This window comes from Oncorhynchus mykiss, chromosome 6 (genome assembly GCF_057628025.1).
Source record: "Oncorhynchus mykiss isolate SJ-2025 chromosome 6, ASM5762802v1, whole genome shotgun sequence".
In the NCBI taxonomy this organism is placed as follows: Eukaryota; Metazoa; Chordata; class Actinopteri; order Salmoniformes; family Salmonidae; genus Oncorhynchus; species Oncorhynchus mykiss.
The window spans coordinates 2228942-2255174 of NC_143027.1; the positions used below are offsets into that span (position 1 = coordinate 2228942).

The 26233-nt window shown below is 43.7% G+C and overlaps 1 protein-coding gene and 1 long non-coding RNA gene across 2 annotated transcripts in view; one reads left to right on the top strand and one right to left on the bottom strand.

Moving 5' to 3' along the window:
• LOC110525063 (atrial natriuretic peptide receptor 3) overlaps window positions 1–22781 on the top strand; it is a 69875-nt gene extending 47094 nt beyond the window's left edge. Inside the window, exons 4-8 of the mRNA XM_036979197.2 lie at window positions 2372–2507; window positions 3681–3775; window positions 5796–5916; window positions 8124–8208; window positions 20453–22781. Of these exons, the coding sequence (XP_036835092.2) occupies window positions 2372–2507; window positions 3681–3775; window positions 5796–5916; window positions 8124–8208; window positions 20453–20564 (549 nt within the window). The 3' untranslated portion in view covers window positions 20565–22781. The remainder of the gene's footprint in view (window positions 1–2371; window positions 2508–3680; window positions 3776–5795; window positions 5917–8123; window positions 8209–20452) is intronic.
• Window positions 21281–24579, bottom strand: LOC149982712 (uncharacterized). Its single transcript, XR_016496475.1, has 2 exons — window positions 22368–24579; window positions 21281–22128 (listed from the first exon to the last, which is right to left on the bottom strand). It is a non-coding gene; the product is annotated as an uncharacterized LOC149982712 (long non-coding RNA).
• Between the last annotated feature and the right edge of the window lie 1654 nt (window positions 24580–26233).

Below are 26233 nucleotides of genomic sequence, written 5' to 3' on the forward strand. Positions count from 1 at the left end.
CCTGTATGCTCTCATTGGCTGGCCCTCACTACATGTCTGTCGCCAAACCCACTGGTTCCAGGTCATCTATGTGTCTATGCTAGGTAAAGCCCGCCTTATCTCAGCTCACTGGTCACCATAGCAACACCCACCCGTAGCACACGCTCCAGCAGGTATATTGCACTGGTCATCCCCAAAGCCAACACTTCCTTTGGCCGCCTTTCCTTCCAGTTCTCTGCTGCCAATGACTGGAACAAAAATAGCAAAAATCTCTGAAGCTGGAGACCCATACCTCCCTCTCTAACTTTAAGCATCAGCTATCTGAGCAGCTTACCGATCACTGTACCTGTACACAGCCAATCTGTAAATAGCCCATCCATCTACCTCATCCCCATATTGTTATTTATACTCTTGCTCTTTTGCACCCCAGTATCTCTACTTGCACATCATTATCTGCACATCTATCACTCCAGTATTAATGCTAAGTTGTAATTATTTTCACCTCTAGGGCCTATTTATTGCCTTACCTCCCTAGTCTTCTACACTGTACATCGATCTTTATATTTTTATTTCTATTGTGTTATTGACTGTACTTTTGTTTATGTGTAACAACTGTGTTATTGTTTGTGTCGCACTGCTTTGCTTTATCTTGGCCAGGTTGCAGTTGTAAATGAGAACTTGTTCTCAACTGGCCTACCTGGTTAAATAAAGGTGGGGAAAAAAAATATATATATTATATATTATATATATATATATATATATATATATATTAATATATATTACTGAAAGGAAGTAAAGACACATAGTTACAGTTGATTAAAGAGAACATTGTTTTAGAAAACTGATTACTGTGTTGGAAAATGGAGGTGAGATGAACCTTGGTTCCTCCATGAATCATCTGGCTTAGAGGAGACCACGTAGAACGAGGTAGAGCATGTTGTTGTGCCCCATTAGAACGCAGCATACAGGTCTTCTACAGGACCACGCTATGAGATGGGTAATCACACACAATGACGCACTGTGTCTAAGTGGAATGGGAAACATTTCAATATCTTTTTTTTTTTTTTTTCGTGAAAACAAACATAGACCAAATTGTTTGTTTAGTAAGAGACTGTGTATGCGGAGTAACTCATTATTTTTCTAGTACTTAGGTTGTAAATTGCCAGTGAAAATAAAATTATGGCTGTGATTTTCTGTGGTGTTTCATGACTGATATGGTAAGCAGTGGGCATTTTGTTTCCACAAACACAAAATACAAATCAGGCTGAAATATTCAGTGTTACTTTGTTAATGAAGATCATACAACTCTATGATACTAGACATTACTAACCTGTACCCCCTCTATATAGCCTTGTTATTGTGTTACTTTTAATTATTTTTGAAACTTTATTTGGTAAATATTTTCTTAACTCAACTGCGCTGTTGGTTTAAGGGCTTGTAAGTCAGCATTTCACAGTAAGGTGTCACGACTTCCGCCGAAGTTGGCTCCCCTGCCTGTTCGGGCGGTGCTCGGGGCGGTCGTCGTCACCGTCCTACTAGCCACTACCGATCCCTTTTTCGTTTGTCGGTTGGTTTTGTCTTATTAGTTTCACCTGTGTGTATTTTAGTTTAATTAGCTTCCCTATATGTAGTAGTTTTGTGCGGGATTGTTTTGTGCGGGATTGTTTTGTGCGGGATTGTTTTTGTTACTCTGTTGGTTGTGGTTTCATGTGTGTATTCTCCGGACTGTTTGGTCCTGTGTTTGGGCTGGTCTGTTCTATGCTCGCGTATGTTGGCGTGACCGTTTTTTGGTCGGAAAATAAATCACGATTTACTGAACCCTGCTCTCTGCGCCTGATTCCAACCCACCACTCCTAGTAGGTTGTGACATAAAGTCTACACCTGTTGTATTCGGCGCGTGTGACAAATAAAGTTTGATTTGATTTGAATCATCATTCTGAGATGTTACGTATGCATTGGAATTCAGTGTTTCCCCTGCCATCACCAGACTGGGGCGGGGACGACCTCTTCTGTACCTTACCCTACCATCCTCTGTTATCAGCTCTCCTTCCTCCCATCATCCCCCCCCCTCCCTCCCTCCCTCCCTTCAATAAATTGCCAAATTAGTTGTTGGCAGTTGCCTTGACAACCTGAGTAAAGAGGAACGGATCCATCTAACAGACTTTTGCATCTGGGTCCAATGTTTTCTTCTCATTAATCACTCTAAAGTATTTGAATGCCAGAGACCCACTGCAAGACAACACCTTGTTTATGTAGTAACAGTATGAAAGGACTATCTGTTTTTGGTTCCTTTTTTTTAAAGTGATGAATCTGTCATTCATTCATTAGTTTCATCCCTATCTTCATGTATTATTGTGATTCTAATATTCCTGTCTGTTGTCTCCCCCTCCAGATCAACATGTTCGTGGAAGGGTTCCATGATGCATTGCTGCTGTACGCCCTGGCGCTGCACGAAGCCATCAGGAACGGCCTCACCAAGAAGGACGGAGCAGAGATCACCTATCGCATGTGGAACAGAACATTTGAAGGTAAAAAAAACAAAAAACCCTCTGCTCATTATTAAACCTATGTCCCAATGGCACCCTATTCCTTACACAGTGAGATACGTGTCCCAATGGCACCCTATTCCTTAAACAGTGAGATACGTGTCCCAATGGCTACTGTCCCAATGGCACCCTATTCCTTACACAGTGAGATACGTGTCCCAACGGCACCCTATTCCTTACACAGTGAGATACGTGTCCCAACGGCACCCTATTCCTTACACAGTGAGATACGTGTCCCAATGGCACCCTATTCCTTACACAGTGAGATACGTGTCCCAATGTCACCCTATTCCTTACACAGTGAGATACGTGTCCCAATGTCACCCTATTCCTTACACAGTGAGATACGTGTCCCAATGTCACCCTATTCCTTACACAGTGAGATACGTGTCCCAATGGCACCCTATTCCTTACACAGTGAGATACGTGTCCCAATGGCACCCTATTCCTTACACAGTGAGATACGTGTCCCAATGTCACCCTATTCCTTACACAGGGATTCTGTCTCAGTGTAATATAGAGTAGAGTGAGCAGCTAGTGCAGCATTCTGTCTCTCCAGACCTGTTAACCAAAAAGTCATATCCCCAGACCTGTTAACCAGAAAACTGTTGAAATCCCCCAGATTTCCTTTGCAGAATGTGTGTAGGATTGCAGCACCAGAATATCTCCTCAAGACAACAGAATATGAAAGCTAAACTACAATTAATGTGTTGTCTAATTTGGAGGGGGATGAGTCAGAGGCAACGCTGACTACAGTGTTGCCTTTCATCGGCAATGATTAGATTGCAGTCGCAGAGCACATGTCCACTGGACAAACCGGTTAAGAGGCCAAACCACCACATTGCCAGCTCTTAAATAACGATGTTTTCGTCAGTAGGAATTGTCAAGAACAGGGTCATATTTTCTTGTTAATAGAAATAATATTTTTTAAATGCCAAACATTTGGGAACACAGGCGGAGGGATGAAATTACAATTCTACTAGGGCCTGCCAACACAAACGGCGGGAGGAGAGATGGGATTTCCTGTTATATTGGCCGGTGCTGGAATTTCTCCACTCCGCTCTCTGTTCTCTGTTTTCCTTGGAATGTTGGGCTCTTGTAGCTAATTAATTCTGCCATTCTTTACATGCCGCTGGTCCTCTGGTCGCTGGGCAGGCATCGCAGGTCAGGTGTCTATGGACTTCAACGGGGACAGATATGGAGACTTCTCTGTGATGAGCATGACCAACACAGAGTCAGGCACCTATGAGGTAAGAACAGGGCCTCAACCTAATCCTGAACCTCCTGCATGGCTCTTGATCAGGGCCGTCATTCAGAGGGCCGAGCATCCCAGAGAAGGAGTGGTGATCTAGGATCAGGTCAGAAAGAGTCTCAGTAGGAGTGGTGATCTAGGATCAGGTCATGAAGAGTCTCTCAGTAGGAGTGGTGATCTAGGATCAGGTCATGAAGAGTCTCTCAGTAGGAGTGGTGATCTAGGATCAGGTCATGAAGAGTCTCTCAGTAGGAGTGGTAATCTAGGATCAGGTCCCACCTGTCTATGTGATTGTATTAATAATAATAATCTAAAAAGCAAACCGACCCAATACCTATGATGTAAGAACAGATAACTTCAACCTAATCCTGTAACCTCCTGCCTCCCCAGTGATCCGACGGGTTTAAACCATATACTGCCATTTGTCTTGTCAAATGCCCCCTTATAGATTATCTTCATAAAGGACTGTACATTGAAAAACAATGTAACTGGGAATCAAATTGGTATGCAAATACTCCAATATTTCACAATAATGCTTGGCAATCGCGAGGGCCGTCTTTTGCATCCCCCTATGTTCCAAATGTGTAATCCGTACCCTATCCATGTCATAGATAGTAATGGTTTGAAATAAATTCCAAGATATTACATTTAGATTTGAAATACACATGACCAGGCAACTCCTTTTTTTTCTAGATTTCCAACTTAGGTCAGCAATGCTGGCCTCTGGAGTCCCTTGGGAAAGCCAACTACCGAACCATCTAATGATGGAATTTATAAATAAATGATCTGGGCTTCCGAAAGGACTGATCTCCATAGTATATAAACACCTTTTGGAATGCTCATATTCTGAGCTAGCCATTAAAAAAGTATGGTCTACAGATCTAAGTGAACCTGAGAAACCCTGTAGCACTTTTCCTGGAGTCAATGCTCAAAAGCGAGTGGAATGTTATTCATGTTTTTCATAATATCATAGTTAATAAAGATAATTTCCCCAAAAACTTGCCAGTGTTTCTATGTCGAACAGGTGTGTTATATTTCAGTCTTCTGTGACGTATATAAAGCATACTATTGGGATGCAAACTCAAAATGTAATACATTTCAACTCTATATCTGACATAGTGCAGGCGTCTTCTTTTTGTTAAGCCCAGAACCATGTGTGTGAGGTGTATAAGGTGATTTGTTTAAGACTACCAAGAAACACTGTGACCCTGATTTAGCCCACTGCAGTAGAAGGCTAAAGAACTCTGTGTGACCCTGATTTAGTCCACTGCAGTAGAAGGTTAAAGAACTCTGTGTGACCCTGATTTAGCCCACTGCAGTAGAAGCCTGATTGGAACAGAATATGGAAAAATAGGATGGAGCGTTGGGGGAATGGGATGAGGGGTTGGGGGGAATGGGATGAGGGGTTGGGGGGAATGGGATGAGGGGTTGGGGGAAATGGGATGAGGGGTTGGGGGAAATGGGATGAGGGGTTGGGGGGAATGGGATGAGGGGTTGGGGGGAATGGGATGAGGGGTTGGGGGAAATTGGATGAGGGGTTGGGGGAAATGGGATGAGGGGTTGGGGGAAATGGGATGAGGGGTTGGGGGACTTAGATGGGACGTTGGGGGAATGGGATGGGACGCTGGGGGAATGGCGGGGTTGGGGGACTGGGATGAGGGGTTGGGGGACTGGGATGGGACGTTGGGGGAAATGGGATGGGGCGTTGGAAGAATGGGATGGGGCGTTGGAAGAATGGGATGGGACCCTGGGGGGAATGGGATGGGACCCTGGGGGGAATGGGATGAGACGTTGGGGGAATGGGATGGGATGCTGGGGGACTGGGATGGGATCACTTCTTTCAGTTTCTTTGCGTGCTGTGTTTATTGTTACTGATTCTGTAATATGATCTTAATGATCTTTATATTTATGGACCTTTTTTTGAGTTGCAGCCAGCAGGAAAATGCTAACAGAGTATGAGATTGACTGTCCTTGTTTCAGAGGTCTGTAGCTAACCTCTTTGGTGTTTGTGTTTTCAGACGGTGTGTAACTACTTTGGTGTGAACGAGAGTTTCCAGATGCTTCCGGTGTTCAACCCTGAACTCTTCACACTGAAAGGACGGCACAGAGTGCACCACACAGACCTGCCAGACAAATCATGTAAATTATCTCTAATATACAGGGACAAGAAAAACTATGTGAACCTTTTGGAATTACCGGGATTTCTGCATAAATTGGTCATAAAATTTGATCTGACCTTCATCTTAGTCACAAAAATAGACAAAAACACAGTGTGCTTAAAATAATAAGACACAAATTATTGTGTATGTCTCCACCACTACACTCACCAACAAACAGACCTGTTCTGTTCTCTCTGTCTCCACTAACAAACAGACCTGTCCTGTTGTCTCTGTCTCAACTAACAAACAGACCTGTCCTGTTGTCTCTGTCTCCACTAATAAACATACCTGTCCTGTTCTCTCTGTCTCCACTAACAAACAGACCTGTCCTGTTGTCTCTGTCTCCACTAACAAACAGACCTGTCCTGTTCTCTCTGTCTCCACTAACAAACAAACCTGTCCTGTTCTCTGTCTCCACTAACAAACAGACCTGTCCTGTTGTCTCTGTCTCCACTAACAAACAGACCTGCCCTGTTGTCTCTGTCTCAACTAACAAACAGACCTGTCCTGTTGTCTCTGTCTCCACTAATAAACATACCTGTCCTGTTCTCTCTGTCTCCACTAACAAACAGACCTGTCCTGTTGTCTCTGTCTCCACTAACAAACAGACCTGTCCTGTTCTCTGTCTCCACTAACAAACAGACCTGTCCTGTTCTCTGTCTCCACTAACAAACAGACCTGTCCTGTTCTCTCTGTCTCCACTAACAAACAGACCTGTCCTGTTCTCTCTGTCTCCACCAACAAACACAGACCTGTCTGACACATCATGTAAATTATCTCCACAGCTTCTGTCTCTGTCTCCACACATCAAACCATGAGATTGAAACACCCCAAGTTTTGTCTCAGATGTTTAATGTAGGGGCTCAGTGCAGATGTTTAATGTTGGGGCTCCGTGCAGATGTTTAATGTAGGGGTTCAGTGCTTGACATGAGACTCGACAGTACTGTATATATTTAGATGCAGGAGCTCTACAATACTTTAGAGCTAATAAAGGAAACAGAAGCTCTAGCCTGCAGGTATTCAGCTCAAGCCTGCAGGTATTCAGCTCAAGCCTGCAGGTATTCAGCTCTAGCATGCAGGTATTCAGCTCTAGCATGCAGGTATTCAGCTCTAGCATGAGGTATTCAGCTCTAGCCTGCAGGTATTCAGCTCTAGCCTGCAGGTATTCAGCTCTAGCATGCAGGTATTCAGCTCTAGCATGCAGGTATTGAGCTCTAGCATGCAGGTATTGAGCTCTAGCATGCAGGTATTGAGCTCTAGCATGCAGGTATTCAGCTCTAGCATGCAGGTATTCAGCTCTAGCCTGCAGGTATTCAGCTCTAGCCTGCAGGTATTGAGCTCTAGCCTGCAGGTATTGAGCTCTAGCATGCAGGTATTCAGCTCTAGCATGCAGGTATTCAGCTCTAGCATGCAGGTATTCAGCTCAAGCCTGCAGGTATTCAGATCTAGCCTGCAGGTATTCAGATCTAGCATGCAGGTATTCAGCTCTAGCATGCAGGTATTCAGCTCTAGCATGCAGGTATTCAGCTCTAGCCTGCAGGTATTCAGATCTAGCATGCAGGTATTCAGCTCTAGCATGCAGGTATTCAGCTCTAGCATGCAGGTATTGAGCTCTAGCATGCAGGTATTCAGCTCTAGCATGCAGGTATTGAGCTCTAGCATGCAGGTATTGAGCTCTAGCATGCAGGTATTCAGCTCTAGCATGCAGGTATTCAGCTCTAACATGCAGGTATTCAGATCTAGCATGCAGGTATACAGCTCTAGCATGCAGGTATTCAGATCTAGCATGCAGGTATTCAGCTCTAGCATGCAGGTATTCAGCTCTAGCATGCAGGTATTGAGCTCTAGCATGCAGGTATTGAGCTCTAGCATGCAGGTATTCAGCTCTAGCATGCAGGTATTCAGCTCTAACATGCAGGTATTCAGATCTAGCATGCAGGTATACAGCTCTAGCATGCAGGTATTCAGATCTAGCCTGCAGGTATTCATCTCCGGTTTTCGATATACATTTGAAATCATCCTCCACACGATGAGCTTGTCTGAGGTAGTCCCCGAAGGGCTGAATACCTGCACACCCCACCTATCTGGCACTCTAGACAATCAAGTTAAGAAAATATAGTGTAACACGGGTGTGTAGCAGAGGTGTCGTTAGCCTAACTAATAGCCTCCGTCTTCCTCTCCGAGCAGGTGGACTAGGAGTATCTGCCGTTACTGGGATCATAGTGGGAGCTCTGCTGGGGACTGCACTGCTCATAGCCTTCTACTTCATCAGGTAAAACAGAATTTCAACCGCTGAAACTGAAAGTTACGTTCAGTGGTGTTTGGCACATTTCAACTGGATTCGAGCTTCATTTTAACCTCAAAGACAGCACTGATCTACAGGAAAATCTATAGGGGGAATACAGACATGACATCTATAGGTGGAATACAGGCATGACAGCTATAGGGGGAATACAGACATGACATCTATAGGGGGAATACGGACATGGCAGCTATAGTGGGAATACGGACATGACAGGCTATAGGGGGAATAGAGACATGACAGGCTATAGGGGGAATAGAGACATGATATCTATAGGGGGAATAGAGACATGATATCTATAGGGGGAATACAGACATGACAGCTATAGGGGGAATACAGACATGACAGCTATAGGGGGAATACAGATATGACAGGCTATAGGGGAAATACAGACATAACATCTATAGGGGGAATACAGACATGACATCTATAGGGGGAATACAGACATGACAGGCTATAGGGGGAATACAGACATGACATCTATAGGGGGAATACAGACATGACAGGCTATAGTGGGAATACAGACATGACAGCTATAGTGGGAATACAGACATGACATCTATAGGGGGAACACATACATGACATCTATAGGGGGAATACAGACATGACATCTATAGTGGGAATACAGACATTACATCTATAGGGGGAATACAGACATGACAGCTATAGGGGGAATACAGACATGCCAGCTATAGGGGGAATACAGACATGACATCTATAGTGGGAATTCAGACATGACATCAATAGGCGGAATACAGGCATGACAGCTATAGGGGGAATACAGGCATGACAGCTATAGGGGGAATACAGACATGACATCTATAGGGGGAATACAGACATGCCAGCTATAGTGGGAATACGGACATGACATCTATAGGGGGAATACGGACATGACAGCTATAGTGGGAATACAGACATGGCAGGCTATAGTGGGAATAGAGACATGATATCTATAGGGGGAATACAGACATGACAGCTATAGGGGGAATACAGACATGACAGCTATAGGGGGAATACAGACATGGCAGCTATAGTGGGAATACAGACATGACATCTCTGGGGGAATATAGACATGACATCTATAGGGGGAATACAGACATGACATCTATAGGGGGAATACAGACATGACAGCTATAGTGGGAATACAGACATTACAGCTATAGGGGGAATACAGACATGACATCTATAGGGGGAATACAGACATGACATCTATAGGGGGAATACAGACATGACATCTATAGGGGGAATACAGCCATGACATCTATAGTGGGAATACAGCCATGACATCTATAGGGGGAACACAGACATGACAGGCTATAGGGGGAATACAGACATGACATCTATAGTGGGAATACAGACATGACAGCTATAGGGGGAATACAGACATGACAGGCTATAGGGGGAATACAGACATGACATCTATAGGGGGAATACCGACATGCCATCTACAGGGGGAATACAGACATGACATCTATAGGAATACAGACATGACATCTATAGGGGGAATACAGACATGACAGCTATAGGGGGAATACAGACATGACAGCTATAGGGGGAATACAGACTTGCCAGCTATAGGGGGAATACAGACATGTCATCTATAGTGGGTATACAGACATGACATCTATAGGAATACATACATGACATCTATAGTGGGAATACAGACATGACAGCTATAGGGGGAATACAGACATGACAGGCTATAGGGGGAATACAGACATGACATCTATAGGGGGAATACCGACATGCCATCTATAGGGGGAATACAGACATGACATCTATAGGAATACAGACATGACATCTATAGGGGGAATACAGACATGACAGCTATAGGGGGAATACAGACATGCCAGCTATAGGGGGAATACAGACATGTCATCTATAGTGGGTATACAGACATGACATCTATAGGTGGAATACAGGCATGACAGCTATAGGGGGAATACAGACATGACATCTATAGGGGGAATACGGACATGGCAGCTATAGTGGGAATACGGACATGACAGGCTATAGGGGGAATAGAGACATGACAGGCTATAGGGGGAATAGAGACATGATATCTATAGGGGGAATAGAGACATGATATCTATAGGGGGAATACAGACATGACAGCTATAGGGGGAATACAGACATGACAGCTATAGGGGGAATACAGATATGACAGGCTATAGGGGAAATACAGACATAACATCTATAGGGGGAATACAGACATGACATCTATAGGGGGAATACAGACATGACAGGCTATAGGGGGAATACAGACATGACATCTATAGGGGGAATACAGACATGACAGGCTATAGTGGGAATACAGACATGACAGCTATAGTGGGAATACAGACATGACATCTATAGGGGGAACACATACATGACATCTATAGGGGGAATACAGACATGACATCTATAGTGGGAATACAGACATTACATCTATAGGGGGAATACAGACATGACAGCTATAGGGGGAATACAGACATGCCAGCTATAGGGGGAATACAGACATGACATCTATAGTGGGAATTCAGACATGACATCAATAGGCGGAATACAGGCATGACAGCTATAGGGGGAATACAGGCATGACAGCTATAGGGGGAATACAGACATGACATCTATAGGGGGAATACAGACATGACAGCTATAGTGGGAATACGGACATGACATCTATAGGGGGAATACGGACATGACAGCTATAGTGGGAATACAGACATGGCAGGCTATAGTGGGAATAGAGACATGATATCTATAGGGGGAATACAGACATGACAGCTATAGGGGGAATACAGACATGACAGCTATAGGGGGAATACAGACATGACAGCTATAGTGGGAATACAGACATGACATCTCTGGGGGAATATAGACATGACATCTATAGGGGGAATACAGACATGACATCTATAGGGGGAATACAGACATGACAGCTATAGTGGGAATACAGACATGACAGCTATAGGGGGAATACAGACATGACATCTATAGGGGGAATACAGACATGACAGGCTATAGGGGGAATACAGACATGACATCTATAGTGGGAATACAGACATGACAGCTATAGGGGGAATACAGACATGACAGGCTATAGGGGGAATACAGACATGACATCTATAGGGGGAATACCGACATGCCATCTACAGGGGGAATACAGACATGACATCTATAGGAATACAGACATGACATCTATAGGGGGAATACAGACATGACAGCTATAGGGGGAATACAGACATGACAGCTATAGGGGGAATACAGACTTGCCAGCTATAGGGGGAATACAGACATGTCATCTATAGTGGGTATACAGACATGACATCTATAGGTGGAATACAGGCATGACAGCTATAGGGGGAATACAGACATGACATCTATAGGGGGAATACGGACATGGCAGCTATAGTGGGAATACGGACATGACAGGCTATAGGGGGAATAGAGACATTATATCTATAGGGGGAATAGAGACATGATATCTATAGGGGGAATACAGACATGACAGCTATAGGGGGAATACAGACATGACCGCTATAGGGGGAATAGAGACATGACAGGCTATAGGGGAAATACAGACATAACATCTATAGGGGGAATACAGACATGACATCTATAGGGGGAATACAGACATGACAGGCTATAGGGGGAATACAGACATGACATCTATAGGGGGAATACAGACATGACATCTATAGGGGGAATACAGACATGACAGGCTATAGTGGGAATACAGACATGACAGCTATAGTGGGAATACAGACATGACATCTATAGGGGGAACACATACATGACATCTATAGGGGGAATACAGACATGACATCTATAGTGGGAATACAGACATTACATCTATAGGGGGAATACAGACATGACAGCTATAGGGGGAATACAGACATGCCAGCTATAGGGGGAATACAGACATGACATCTATAGTGGGAATTCAGACATGACATCAATAGGCGGAATACAGGCATGACAGCTATAGGGGGAATACAGGCATGACAGCTATAGGGGGAATACAGACATGACATCTATAGGGGGAATACAGACATGACAGCTATAGTGGGAATACGGACATGACATCTATAGGGGGAATATAGACATGACATCTATAGGGGGAATACAGACATGACAGCTATAGTGGGAATACAGACATGACATCTCTGGGGGAATATAGACATGACATCTATAGGGGGAATACAGACATGACAGCTATAGTGGGAATACAGACATGACAGCTATAGGGGGAATACAGACATGACAGGCTATAGGGGGAATACAGACATGACATCTATAGGGGGAATACCGACATGCCATCTACAGGGGGAATACAGACATGACATCTATAGGAATACAGACATGACATCTATAGGGGGAATACAGACATGACAGCTATAGGGGGAATACAGACATGACAGCTATAGGGGGAATACAGACTTGCCAGCTATAGGGGGAATACAGACATGTCATCTATAGTGGGTATACAGACATGACATCTATAGGTGGAATACAGGCATGACAGCTATAGGGGGAATACAGACATGACATCTATAGGGGGAATACGGACATGGCAGCTATAGTGGGAATACGGACATGACAGGCTATAGGGGGAATAGAGACATTATATCTATAGGGGGAACACATACATGACATCTATAGGGGGAATACAGACATGACATCTATAGTGGGAATACAGACATTACATCTATAGGGGGAATACAGACATGACAGCTATAGGGGGAATACAGACATGCCAGCTATAGGGGGAATACAGACATGACATCTATAGTGGGAATTCAGACATGACATCAATAGGCGGAATACAGGCATGACAGCTATAGGGGGAATACAGGCATGACAGCTATAGGGGGAATACAGACATGACAGCTATAGTGGGAATACGGACATGACATCTATAGGGGGAATATAGACATGACATCTATAGGGGGAATACAGACATGACAGATATAGTGGGAATACAGACATGACATCTCTGGGGGAATATAGACATGACATCTATAGGGGGAATACAGACATGACAGCTATAGTGGGAATACATACATGACAGCTATAGGGGGAATACAGACATGACAGGCTATAGGGGGAATACAGACATGACATCTATAGGGGGAATACAGACATGACATCTATAGGGGGAATACAGCCATGACATCTATAGTGGGAATACAGCCATGACATCTATAGGGGGAACACAGACATGACAGGCTATAGGGGGAATACAGACATGACATCTATAGGGGGAATACAGACATGACAGCTATAGGGGGAATACAGACATGACAGGCTATAGGGGGAATACAGACATGACAGGCTATAGGGGGAATACAGACATGACAGGCTATAGGGGGAATACAGACATGACAGCTATAGGGGGAATACAGACATTACATCTATAGGGGGAATACCGACATGACATCTATAGGAATACAGACATGACATCTATAGGGGGAATACAGACATGACATCTATAGGGGGAATACAGACATGACATCTATAGGGGGAATACAGACATGACATATATAGGAATACAGACATGCCATCTATAGGGGGAATACAGACATGACATCTGTGGGAATACAGACATGACATCTATAGGGGGAATACAGACATGACATCTATAGGGGGAATACAGACATGACATATATAGGAATACAGACATGCCATCTATAGGGGGAATACAGACATGACATCTATAGGGGGAATACAGACATGACAGCTATAGGGGGAATACAGACATGACATCTATAGGGGGAATACAGACATGACAGGCTATAGGGGGAATACAGACAAGACAGGCTATAGGGGGAATACAGACATGACAGGCTACAGACATGACATCTATAGGGGGAATACAGACATTACATCTATAGGGGGAATACAGACATGACATCTATAGGGGGAATACAGACATGCCAGCTATAGGGGGAATACAGACATGACATCTATAGGGGGAATACAGACATGCCAGCTATAGGGGGAATACAGACATGACATCTATAGTGGGAATTCAGACATGACATCAATAGGCGGAATACAGGCATGACAGCTATAGTGGGAATACGGACATGACATCTATAGGGGGAATACGGACATGACAGCTATAGTGGGAATACAGACATGACAGCTATAGGGGGAATACAGACATGACAGGCTATAGGGGGAATACAGACATGACAGCTATAGGGGGAATACAGACATGACAGCTATAGGGGGAATACAGACATGACAGGCTATAGGGGAAATACAGACATAACATCTATAGGGGGAATACAGACATGACATCTATAGGGGGAATACAGACATGCCAGCTATAGGGGGAATACAGACATGACATCTATAGTGGGAATTCAGACATGACATCAATAGGCGGAATACAGGCATGACAGCTATAGTGGGAATACGGACATGACATCTATAGGGGGAATACGGACATGACAGCTATAGTGGGAATACAGACATGACAGCTATAGGGGGAATACAGACATGACAGGCTATAGGGGGAATACAGACATGACATCTATAGGGGGAATACAGACATGTCATCTATAGGAATACAGACATGACATCTATAGGGGGAATACAGACATGACATCTATAGGGGGAATACAGACATGACATCTATAGGGGGAATACAGACATGACATCTATAGGGGGAATACAGACATGACATCTATAGGGGGAATACAGACATGACATCTATAGTGGGAATACAGACATGACATCTATAGGGGGAATACAGACATGACATCTATAGGGGGAATACAGACATGACATCTATAGGGGGAATACAGACATGACATCTATAGGGGGAATACAGCCATGACATCTATAGTAGGAATACAGCCATGACATCTATAGGGGGAACACAGACATGACATCTATAGGGGGAATACAGACATGACATATATAGGAATACAGACATGCCATCTATAGGGGGAATACAGACATGACATCTGTGGGAATACAGACATGACAGCTATAAGGGGAATACAGACATGACATCTATAGGGGGAATACAGACATGACAGCTATAGGGGGAATACAGACATGACATCTATAGGGGGAATACAGACATGACATCTATAGGGGGAATACAGACATGACAGCTATAGGGGGAATACGGACATGACATCTATAGGGGGAATACAGACATGACATCTATAGGGGGAATACAGACATGACATCTATAGGGGGAATACAGACATGACAGGCTATAGGGGGAATACAGACAAGACAGGCTATAGGGGGAATACAGACATGACAGGCTATAGGGGGGATACAGACATTACATCTATAGGGGGAATACAGACATTACATCTATAGGGGGAATACAGACATGACATCTATAGGGGGAATACAGACATGCCAGCTATAGGGGGAATACAGACATGACATCTATAGGGGGAATACAGACATGCCAGCTATAGGGGGAATACAGGCATGACATCTATAGTGGGAATTCAGACATGACATCAATAGGCGGAATACAGGCATGACAGCTATAGTGGGAATACGGACATGACATCTATAGGGGGAATACGGACATGACAGCTATAGTGGGAATACAGACATGACAGGCTATAGGGGGAATAGAGACATGATATCTATAGGGGGAATACAGACATGACAGCTATAGGGGGAATACCGACATGACAGGCTATAGGGGGAATACAGACATGACATCTATAGGGGGAATACAGACATGACATCTATAGGGGGAATACAGACATGACATCTCTGGGGGAATATAGACATGACATCTATAGGGGGAATACAGACATGACAGCTATAGGGGGAATACAGACATGACAGCTATAGGGGGAATACAGACATGACATCTATAGTGGGAATACAGACATGACATCTATAGGGGGAACACAGACATGACAGGCTATAGGGGGAATACAGACATGACATCTACAGGGGGAATACAGACATGACAGCTATAGGGGGAATACAGACATGGCAGGCTATAGGGGGAATACAGACATGACATCTATAGGGGGAATACCGACATGACATCTATAGGAATACAGACATGACATCTATAGGGGGAATACAGACATGACATCTATAGGGGGAATACAGACATGACATCTATAGGGGGAATACAGACATGACATATATAGGAATACAGACATGACATCTATAGGGGGAATACAGACATGCCATCTATAGGGGGAATACAGACATGACATCTATAGGAATACAGACATGACATCTATAGTGGGAATACAGACATGACAGCTATAGGGGGAATACAGACATGACAGGCTATAGGGGGAATACAGACATGACATCTATAGTGGGAATTCAGACATGACATCAATAGGCGGAATACAGGCATGACAGCTATAGTGGGAATACGGACATGACATCTATAGGGGGAATACGGACATGACAGCTATAGTGGGAATACAGACATGACAGCTATAGGGGGAATACAGACATGACAGGCTATAGGGGGAATACAGACATGACATCTATAGGGGGAATACAGACATGTCATCTATAGGAATACAGACATGACATCTATAGGGGGAATACAGACATGACATCTATAGGGGGAATACAGACATGACATCTATAGGGGGAATACAGACATGACATCTATAGGGGGAATACAGACATGACATCTATAGGGGGAATACAGACATGACATCTATAGTGGGAATACAGACATGACATCTATAGGGGGAATACAGACATGACATCTATAGGGGGAATACAGACATGACATCTATAGGGGGAATACAGACATGACATCTATAGGGGGAATACAGCCATGACATCTATAGTAGGAATACAGCCATGACATCTATAGGGGGAACACAGACATGACATCTATAGGGGGAATACAGACATGACATATATAGGAATACAGACATGCCATCTATAGGGGGAATACAGACATGACATCTGTGGGAATACAGACATGACAGCTATAAGGGGAATACAGACATGACATCTATAGGGGGAATACAGACATGACAGCTATAGGGGGAATACAGACATGACATCTATAGGGGGAATACAGACATGACATCTATAGGGGGAATACAGACATGACAGCTATAGGGGGAATACGGACATGACATCTATAGGGGGAATACAGACATGACATCTATAGGGGGAATACAGACATGACATCTATAGGGGGAATACAGACATGACAGGCTATAGGGGGAATACAGACAAGACAGGCTATAGGGGGAATACAGACATGACAGGCTATAGGGGGGATACAGACATTACATCTATAGGGGGAATACAGACATTACATCTATAGGGGGAATACAGACATGACATCTATAGGGGGAATACAGACATGCCAGCTATAGGGGGAATACAGACATGACATCTATAGGGGGAATACAGACATGCCAGCTATAGGGGGAATACAGACATGACATCTATAGTGGGAATTCAGACATGACATCAATAGGCGGAATACAGGCATGACAGCTATAGTGGGAATACGGACATGACATCTATAGGGGGAATACGGACATGACAGCTATAGTGGGAATACAGACATGACAGGCTATAGGGGGAATAGAGACATGATATCTATAGGGGGAATACAGACATGACAGCTATAGGGGGAATACCGACATGACAGGCTATAGGGGGAATACAGACATGACATCTATAGGGGGAATACAGACATGACATCTATAGGGGGAATACAGACATGACATCTCTGGGGGAATATAGACATGACATCTATAGGGGGAATACAGACATGACAGCTATAGTGGGAATACAGACATGAATGCTATAGGGGGAATACAGACATGACATCTATAGGGGGAATACAGACATGACATCTATAGGGGGAATACAGACATGACAGCTATAGGGGGAATACAGACATGACAGCTATAGGGGGAATACAGACATGACATCTATAGTGGGAATACAGACATGACATCTATAGGGGGAACACAGACATGACAGGCTATAGGGGGAATACAGACATGACATCTACAGGGGGAATACAGACATGACAGCTATAGGGGGAATACAGACATGGCAGGCTATAGGGGGAATACAGACATGACATCTATAGGGGGAATACCGACATGACATCTATAGGAATACAGACATGACATCTATAGGGGGAATACAGACATGACATCTATAGGGGGAATACAGACATGACATCTATAGGGGGAATACAGACATGACATATATAGGAATACAGACATGACATCTATAGGGGGAATACAGACATGCCATCTATAGGGGGAATACAGACATGACATCTATAGGAATACAGACATGACATCTATAGTGGGAATACAGACATGACAGCTATAGGGGGAATACAGACATGACAGGCTATAGGGGGAATACAGACATGACATCTATAGGGGGAATACCGACATGCCATCTATAGGGGGAATACAGACATGACATCTATAGGAATACAGACATGACATCTATAGGGGGAATACAGACATGACAGCTATAGGGGGAATACAGACATGACATCTATAGGGGGAATACCGACATGACATCTATAGGAATACAGACATGGCATCTATAGGGGGAATACAGACATGACATCTATAGGGGGAATACAGACATGACATCCATAGGGGGAATACAGACATGACATATATAGGAATACAGACATGCCATCTATAGGGGGAATACAGACATGACATCTGTGGGAATACAGACATGACAGCTATAAGGGGAATACAGACATGACAGGCTATAGGGGGAATACAGACATGACATCTATAGAGGGAATACCGACATGCCATCTATAGGGGGAATACAGACATGACATCTATAGGAATACAGACATGACATCTATAGGGGGAATACAGACATGACAGCTATAGGGGGAATACAGACATGCCAGCTATAGGGGGAATACAGACATGTCATATATAGTGGGTATACAGACATGACATCTATAGGTGGAATACAGACATGACAGCTATAGTGGGAATACGGACATGACATCTATAGAGGGAATACGGACATGGCAGCTATCGTGGGAATACGGACATGACAGGCTATAGGGGGAATAGAGACATGATATCTATAGGGGGAATACAGACATGACATCTATAGGGGGAATACAGACATGACAGCTATAGGGGGAATACAGACATGACAGCTATAGGGGGAATACAGACATGACAGGCTATAGGGGCAATACAGACATAACATCTATAGGGGGAATACAGACATGACATCTATAGAGGGAATACAGACATGACATCTATAGGGGGAATACCGACATGACATCTATAGGAATACAGACATGACATCTATAGGGGGAATACAGACATCTATAGTGGGAATACAGACATGACAGCTATAGGAATACAGACATGACATCTATAGTGGGAATACAGACATGACAGCTATAGGGGGAATACAGACATGACAGGCTATAGGGGGAATACAGACATGACATCTATAGGGGGAATACCGACATGCCATCTATAGGGGGAATACAGACATGACATCTATAGGAATACAGACATGACATCTATAGGGGGAATACAGACATGACAGCTATAGGGGGAATACAGACTTGCCAGCTATAGGGGGAATACAGACATGTCATCTATAGTGGGTATACAGACATGACATCTATAGGTGGAATACAGGCATGACAGCTATAGGGGGAATACAGACATGGCAGCTATAGTGGGAATACGGACATGACAGGCTATAGGGGGAATAGAGACATGATATCTATAGGGGGAATAGAGACATGATATCTATAGGGGGAATACAGACATGACAGCTATAGGGGGAATACAGACATGACAGCTATAGGGGGAATACAGACATGACAGGCTATAGGGGAAATACAGACATAACATCTATAGGGGGAATACAGACATGACATCTATAGGGGGAATACAGACATGACAGGCTATAGGGGGAATACAGACATGACATCTATAGGGGGAATACAGACATGACATCTATAGAGGGAATACAGACATGACATCTATAGGGGGAATACCGACATGACATCTATAGGAATACAGACATGACATCTATAGGGGGAATACAGACATCTATAGTGGGAATACAGACATGACAGCTATAGGAATACAGACATGACATCTGTACATTAAGCATCACAGTATACATACATTACTTGCCTGTTCTAAATAAAATTGTAATGAATATGAACTCAAAGCTTTTTTGTTGTTGTTCCTAACAGGAAGAACTACACTATAACCATTGAGAGACGCGCCGCCAGGGATGAACATGACATCGGGAAACATCGTCAGTTACGAGAAGATTCTGTCAGATCTACCTTCTCGGCGGCGTAGAGCATCACTGAGTTCGTCTGTGGCTCCTGACGTTTCCGTTCCCTTCCAAGCATCATGGGAATGTGACCAAAGACTCGACTGCTGTCAGAGTACTCATGCTATTTAAAGAAAGACATCATGTCATTGTTTTGTGTTTTTAATTGTTTGGTGTTTTAACGTTTTGGAATTTCATTTTTCTCAGGAAAGTTAGCCGTCACAAAGCACCACTTGCATCTCGTCTCTGTAGAAGGATATAGGTGTGTATTCTCCCCTTAAGAGGGCCAGCACGGAAGCATTTATAGTCTGTGCAAATTGCTTTTAGTAATTATCAAGACCTTAGTAGTATAACACTGCGTAGTTGTTAATGTACAGGATCGTGGGTGTGAATGTATTCAGATAATGGACGCTCTTGTGTCATGAGACTTTGAAAATGTTTTGGCCTGTTTGTCAGAAAAAAGCATTTGCTCTCCACCCTGCTGTGTTTTAGTCAAACCTGAGAGGACTGGTATTGGTCAGATCAGAGGTAACTAGAATAACAGTGAAGACATCAAAACTATGAAATAACACATATGGAATCATGAAGTAAACAAAAAAGTGTTAAACAAATCTAAATATATTTTATATTTGAGATTCTTCAAAGTATCCACCCTTTGCCTTGATGACAGCTTTGCACACTCTTCTCTCAACCAGCTTCACCCGGAAATCTTTTCCAGCATGCAAGTTCCCACATATCCTGAGCACATGTTGGCTGCTTTTCCTTCACTCTGCGGTCCAACTCATCCCAAACCATCTCAATTGGGTTGAGGTCGGGTGATTGTGGAGGCCAGGTCATCTGATGCAGCACTCCGTCTCTCTTCTTCTTGGTCAAATGGCCCTTACACAGCCTGAAGGTGTGCTGGGTCATTGTCCTGTTGAAAAACAAATGATAGTCCCACTAATCACAAACCAGATGGGATGGCGTGTCACTACAGAATGCTGTGGTAGCCATGCTGGTTAAGTGTGCCTTAAATTCTAAATAAATCACAGACAGTGTCACGAGAAAAGCACCCCCACACCATAACACCTCCTCCTCCATGCTTCACGGTGGGAACCACACATGCGGAGATCATCCGTTCACTTGTTTCTTGGCCCAAGTAAGTCTGTTCTTTTTATTGGTGTCCTTTAGAAGTGGTTTCTTTGCAGTAATTCGACCATGAATGTCACAACTTCCGCCGAAGTCGGGTCCTCTCCTTGTTCGGTCAGCGCTCGGCGTCGTCGGTCTTCTAGCCATCATCAATCCACTTTTCATTTTCCATTTATTTTGTCTTGTTTTTCCTCACACCTGGTTTCAATTCCCTCAATTACTTGTTGTATATTTAACCCTCTGTTACCCCTATGTCTTTGTGTGGGATTGTTTATTGTAGTGCTTGTGCACGTTCCCCGTGAGCGCACAACGGGTTATTTTTGTGCCTATTTAGCTTGTTCTGGATGCCGTTGGTTTTGCTTAATAAATCTCCGGTTATCACCCAGTTCTGCTGTCCTGCGCCTGACTTCTCTGCTGCCAATTACGCACCCGCTACAATGAAGGCCTGATTCACGCAGTCTCCTCTGATCAGTTGATGTTGAGATGTTTCTGTTACTTGAACTCTGTGAAGCATTTATTTTGGCTGCAATTTCTGAGGCTGGTAACTCTAATGAACTTATCCTCTGCAGCAGAGGTAACTCTGGGTCTTCCTTTCCTGTGGCGGTCCTTACGAGAGCCAGTTTCATCATAGTGCTTGATGGTTTTTGCGACTGAACTTGAAGAAACTTTCAAAGTTCTTCACATTTTCCGTATTGACGGACTGTAGTTTCTCTTTGCTTATTTGAGCTGTTCATGCCATAATATGGACTTTGTCTTTTTACCAAATATGGCTATCTTCTGTATGCCACCCCTAATTAACTTTTAGCACGGCACACGTGTTAATTAAAATGAATTCCAGGTGACTACCTCATGAAGCTGGTTGAGAAAATACCAACAGTGTGCAAAGCTGTCATCAAGGCAAAAGGGTGGCTACTTTGAAGAATCTCAAATATTTTTTGATTTGTTTCACACTTTTCTGGTTGCTACGCGATTCCATATGTGTTGTTTCATAGTTTGTCTTCACTATTATTCTAAAATGTAGAAAGTTGTAAAAAATATAGAAAAACCCTTGGATGAGTAGGTGTGTCCAACATTTTGACTGATACTGTGCACAAAATATAAACACAACATGTAAAGTGTTGGTCCCATGTTTCTTGAGCTGAATTCTTCATATGCACAAAAAGCTTATTTCTCTAAAATGTTGTGCACACATTTTTTTACATCCGTTAGTGAGCATTTCTCCTTTGTCAAAATTATCCATCCATCTGACAGGTGTGGCATATCAAGAAGCTGATTTAACAGCATGCTCGTTACACAGGTGCACCTTGTGATGGGGACAATAAAATGCCACTCTAAAATGTGTAGTTTTCACACAACACAATACCACAGATGTCTCAAGTTTTGAGGGAACGTGCAATTGGCATGCTGACTGCAGGAATGTCCACCAGAGCTGTTGCCAGAGAATTTAACGTTCATTTCTCAACCATAAGCCGCCTCCAATGTCGTTTCAGAGAATTTGGCTGAACTTCCAACTGGCCTCACAACCGCAGACCACGTGTATTGCGTCATGTGGGGGAGCGGTTTGCTGATGTCAACGTTGTGAACAAGAGTGCCCCATGGTGGCGGTGGGGTTATGGTATGAGCTACGGACAACGAACACAATGGCATGTTATTTTACCGACGGCAAATTGAATGCACAGAGATACCATCCTGAGGCCCATTGTAAGTAATAATAGAAACACAACATAAAACATATAGTTAACACTTCTGATATGAAGAAACTGTGCAGTTTCATGGTTAGGGAAACTTCCCGATAGTATTCATTACACCTTGACTTATTACACATTGTGTTGTGTTACAGCCTGAATTCAAATGGATTCAATTGAGATTGGTTTCTCACCCATCTACACACGATACCTCATAAAGACAAAGTGAAAACTTGTTTGTAGCTTTTTTTGCAAATGAAATAAAATAAAAAAATCTAATATACATAAGTATTCACAACCCTGGGTCAATACATGTTAGAATCACCTTTGGCAGCAAATCACCTTTGGGGCAGCAGGTAGCCTAGTGGTTAGAGCGTTGGACTAATAAGCGTTGGACTAATAATTGCAAGATCGAATCCCCGAGCTGACAAGGTAGAAATCTGTCGCCCACTGTTCCTAGGCCGTCAACGAAAATAAGTTGTTCTTAACTGACTTGACTATTTAAATAAAAAAGCCTTTGCCAGCGATTACAGATGTGAGTCTTTCTGGGTAAGTCTGTAAGAGTGATTACAGATGTCTTTCTGGGTGAGTCTCTAAGAGCTTTGCACACCTAAATATTACAATATTTGCACATTATTATTTTTAATTCTTCAAGCTCTGTCAAGTTGGTTGTTGATCATTGCTAAATAGCCATTTAAGCTGATTTAAGTCAACTGTAACTAGGCCACTCAGGAACATTCAATGTCATCTTGGTAAGCAACTCCAGTGTAGATTTGGCCTTGTGTTTTAGTTTATTGACCTGCTGAATTAGTCTCTGTGTCTATTGGAAATCAGACTAAAACAGATTTTCCTCCAGGATTTTGCCTGTGCTTAGCTCTATTCCATTTGCTTGTATCCGAAATGCTGATGACAAGCACACCCATAACGTGATGCAGCCATCACCATGCTTGAAATATGAAGAGGGGTACTCAGTGATGTGTTGTATTGGATTTGCCCCAAACATAACACTTTGTGTTCAGGACGTAAAGTTAATTTCTTTGCCACATTTTTTAGCAGTTTTCCTTTAGTGCCTTATTGCAAACATGATGCATGTTTTGGAACATTTGTATTCTGTACAGGCTTCCTTCTTGTCACTGTCATTTAGGTTAGTATTGTGGAGTAACTACAATGTTGTTGATCCATCCTCAGTTCTCCTATCACAACCATTAAACTCTAACTGTTTGTGAAATCCCTGAGCGGTTTCCTTCCTCTCCGGCAACTGAGTTAGAAGATACACTCAGTCACCACAAAGATACAGGTGTATTGATACACCATCCAAAGTGTAATTAACTTCACCATGCTGAAAGTGACTCAATGTCTGCTTTTTTTAATCCATCTACTAATAGGTGTTGGAAAACCACCCTTGTCTTTGTGGTTGAATCGGTGTTTGAAATTCACTGCTCGACTGAGGGATCGTACAGATAATTGTATGTGTGGGGGAGAGGAGTCATTCAACAATCAAGTTAAACACTATTATTGCACACAGAGTGAGTCCAATTTATTATGTGACTTGTTAAGCACATTTTTACTCCTGAACTATTTTAGGCTTCCCATAACAAAGGGGTTGAACACTTAGACTGACTCAAGACATTTCATCCTTTTCATGTTTTATTAATTTGTTTAAAAAAAATGTCTAAAAACATAATTCCACTTTGATATTATGGGATAGTGTGAGTAGGCCAGTGACACAGCATCTCAATTTAATTTATTTTAAAGTCCGGCTGTAACAACAAAATGTGGAAAAGGTCAAGGGTTGTGAATACTTTCTGAAGCCACTCAGTATGATGACTTTATCTTCTCCTATTCATGGGCAGCAGGAGATTCTCATTGGCCATATGATGCAATTATGTATTTTATGGTATTATTATTCTTCTACCATGTTAAGCATCCACTCTGCAGTAAAGCATCCGCTCTACGGTAAAGCATCCGCTCTGCTGTAAAGCATCCGCTCTGCGGTAAAGCATCCGCTCTGCGGTAAAGCATCCGCTCTGCGGTAAAGCATCCGCTCTACGGTAAAGCATCCGCTCTGCGGTAAAGCATCCGCTCTGCGGTAAAGCATCCGCTCTGCGCTCTGCAGTAAAGCATCCGCTCTGCGGTAAAGCATCCGCTCTGCGGTAAAGCATCCGCTCTGCTGTAAAGCATCCGCTCTGCTGTAAAGCATCCGCTCTGCGGTAAAGCATCCGCTCTGCGGTAAAGCATCCGCTCTGCTGTAAAGCATCCGCTCTGCGGTAAAGCATCCGCTCTGCGGTAAAGCATCCGCTCTGCGCTCTGCAGTAAAGCATCCGCTCTGCGGTAAAGCATCCGCTCTGCGGTAAAGCATCCGCTCTGCGGTAAAGCATCCGCTCTGCGCTCTGCAGTAAAGCATCCGCTCTGCGGTAAAGCATCCGCTCTGCGGTAAAGCATCCGCTCTGCGGTAAAGCATCCGCTCTGCGGTAAAGCATCCGCTCTGCGGTAAAGCATCCGCTCTGCTGTAAATCATCCGCTCTGCGCTCTGCGGTAAAGCATCCGCTCTGCGGTAAAGCATCCGCTCTGCGGTAAAGCATCCGCTCTGCTGTAAAGCATCCGCTCTGCGGTAAAGCATCCGCTCTGCGGTAAAGCATCCGCTCTGCGGTAAAGCATCCACTCTGCTGTAAAGCATACGCTCTGCGGTAAAGCATCCGCTCTGCTGTAAAGCATCCGCTCTGCGGTAAAGCATCCGCTCTGCGGTAAAGCATCCGCTCTGCGGTAAAGCATCCGCTCTGCTGTAAAGCATCCGCTCTGCGGTAAAGCATCCGCTCTGCTGTAAAGCATCCGCTCTGCGGTAAAGCATCCGCTCTGCGGTAAAGCATCCGCTCTGCGGTAAA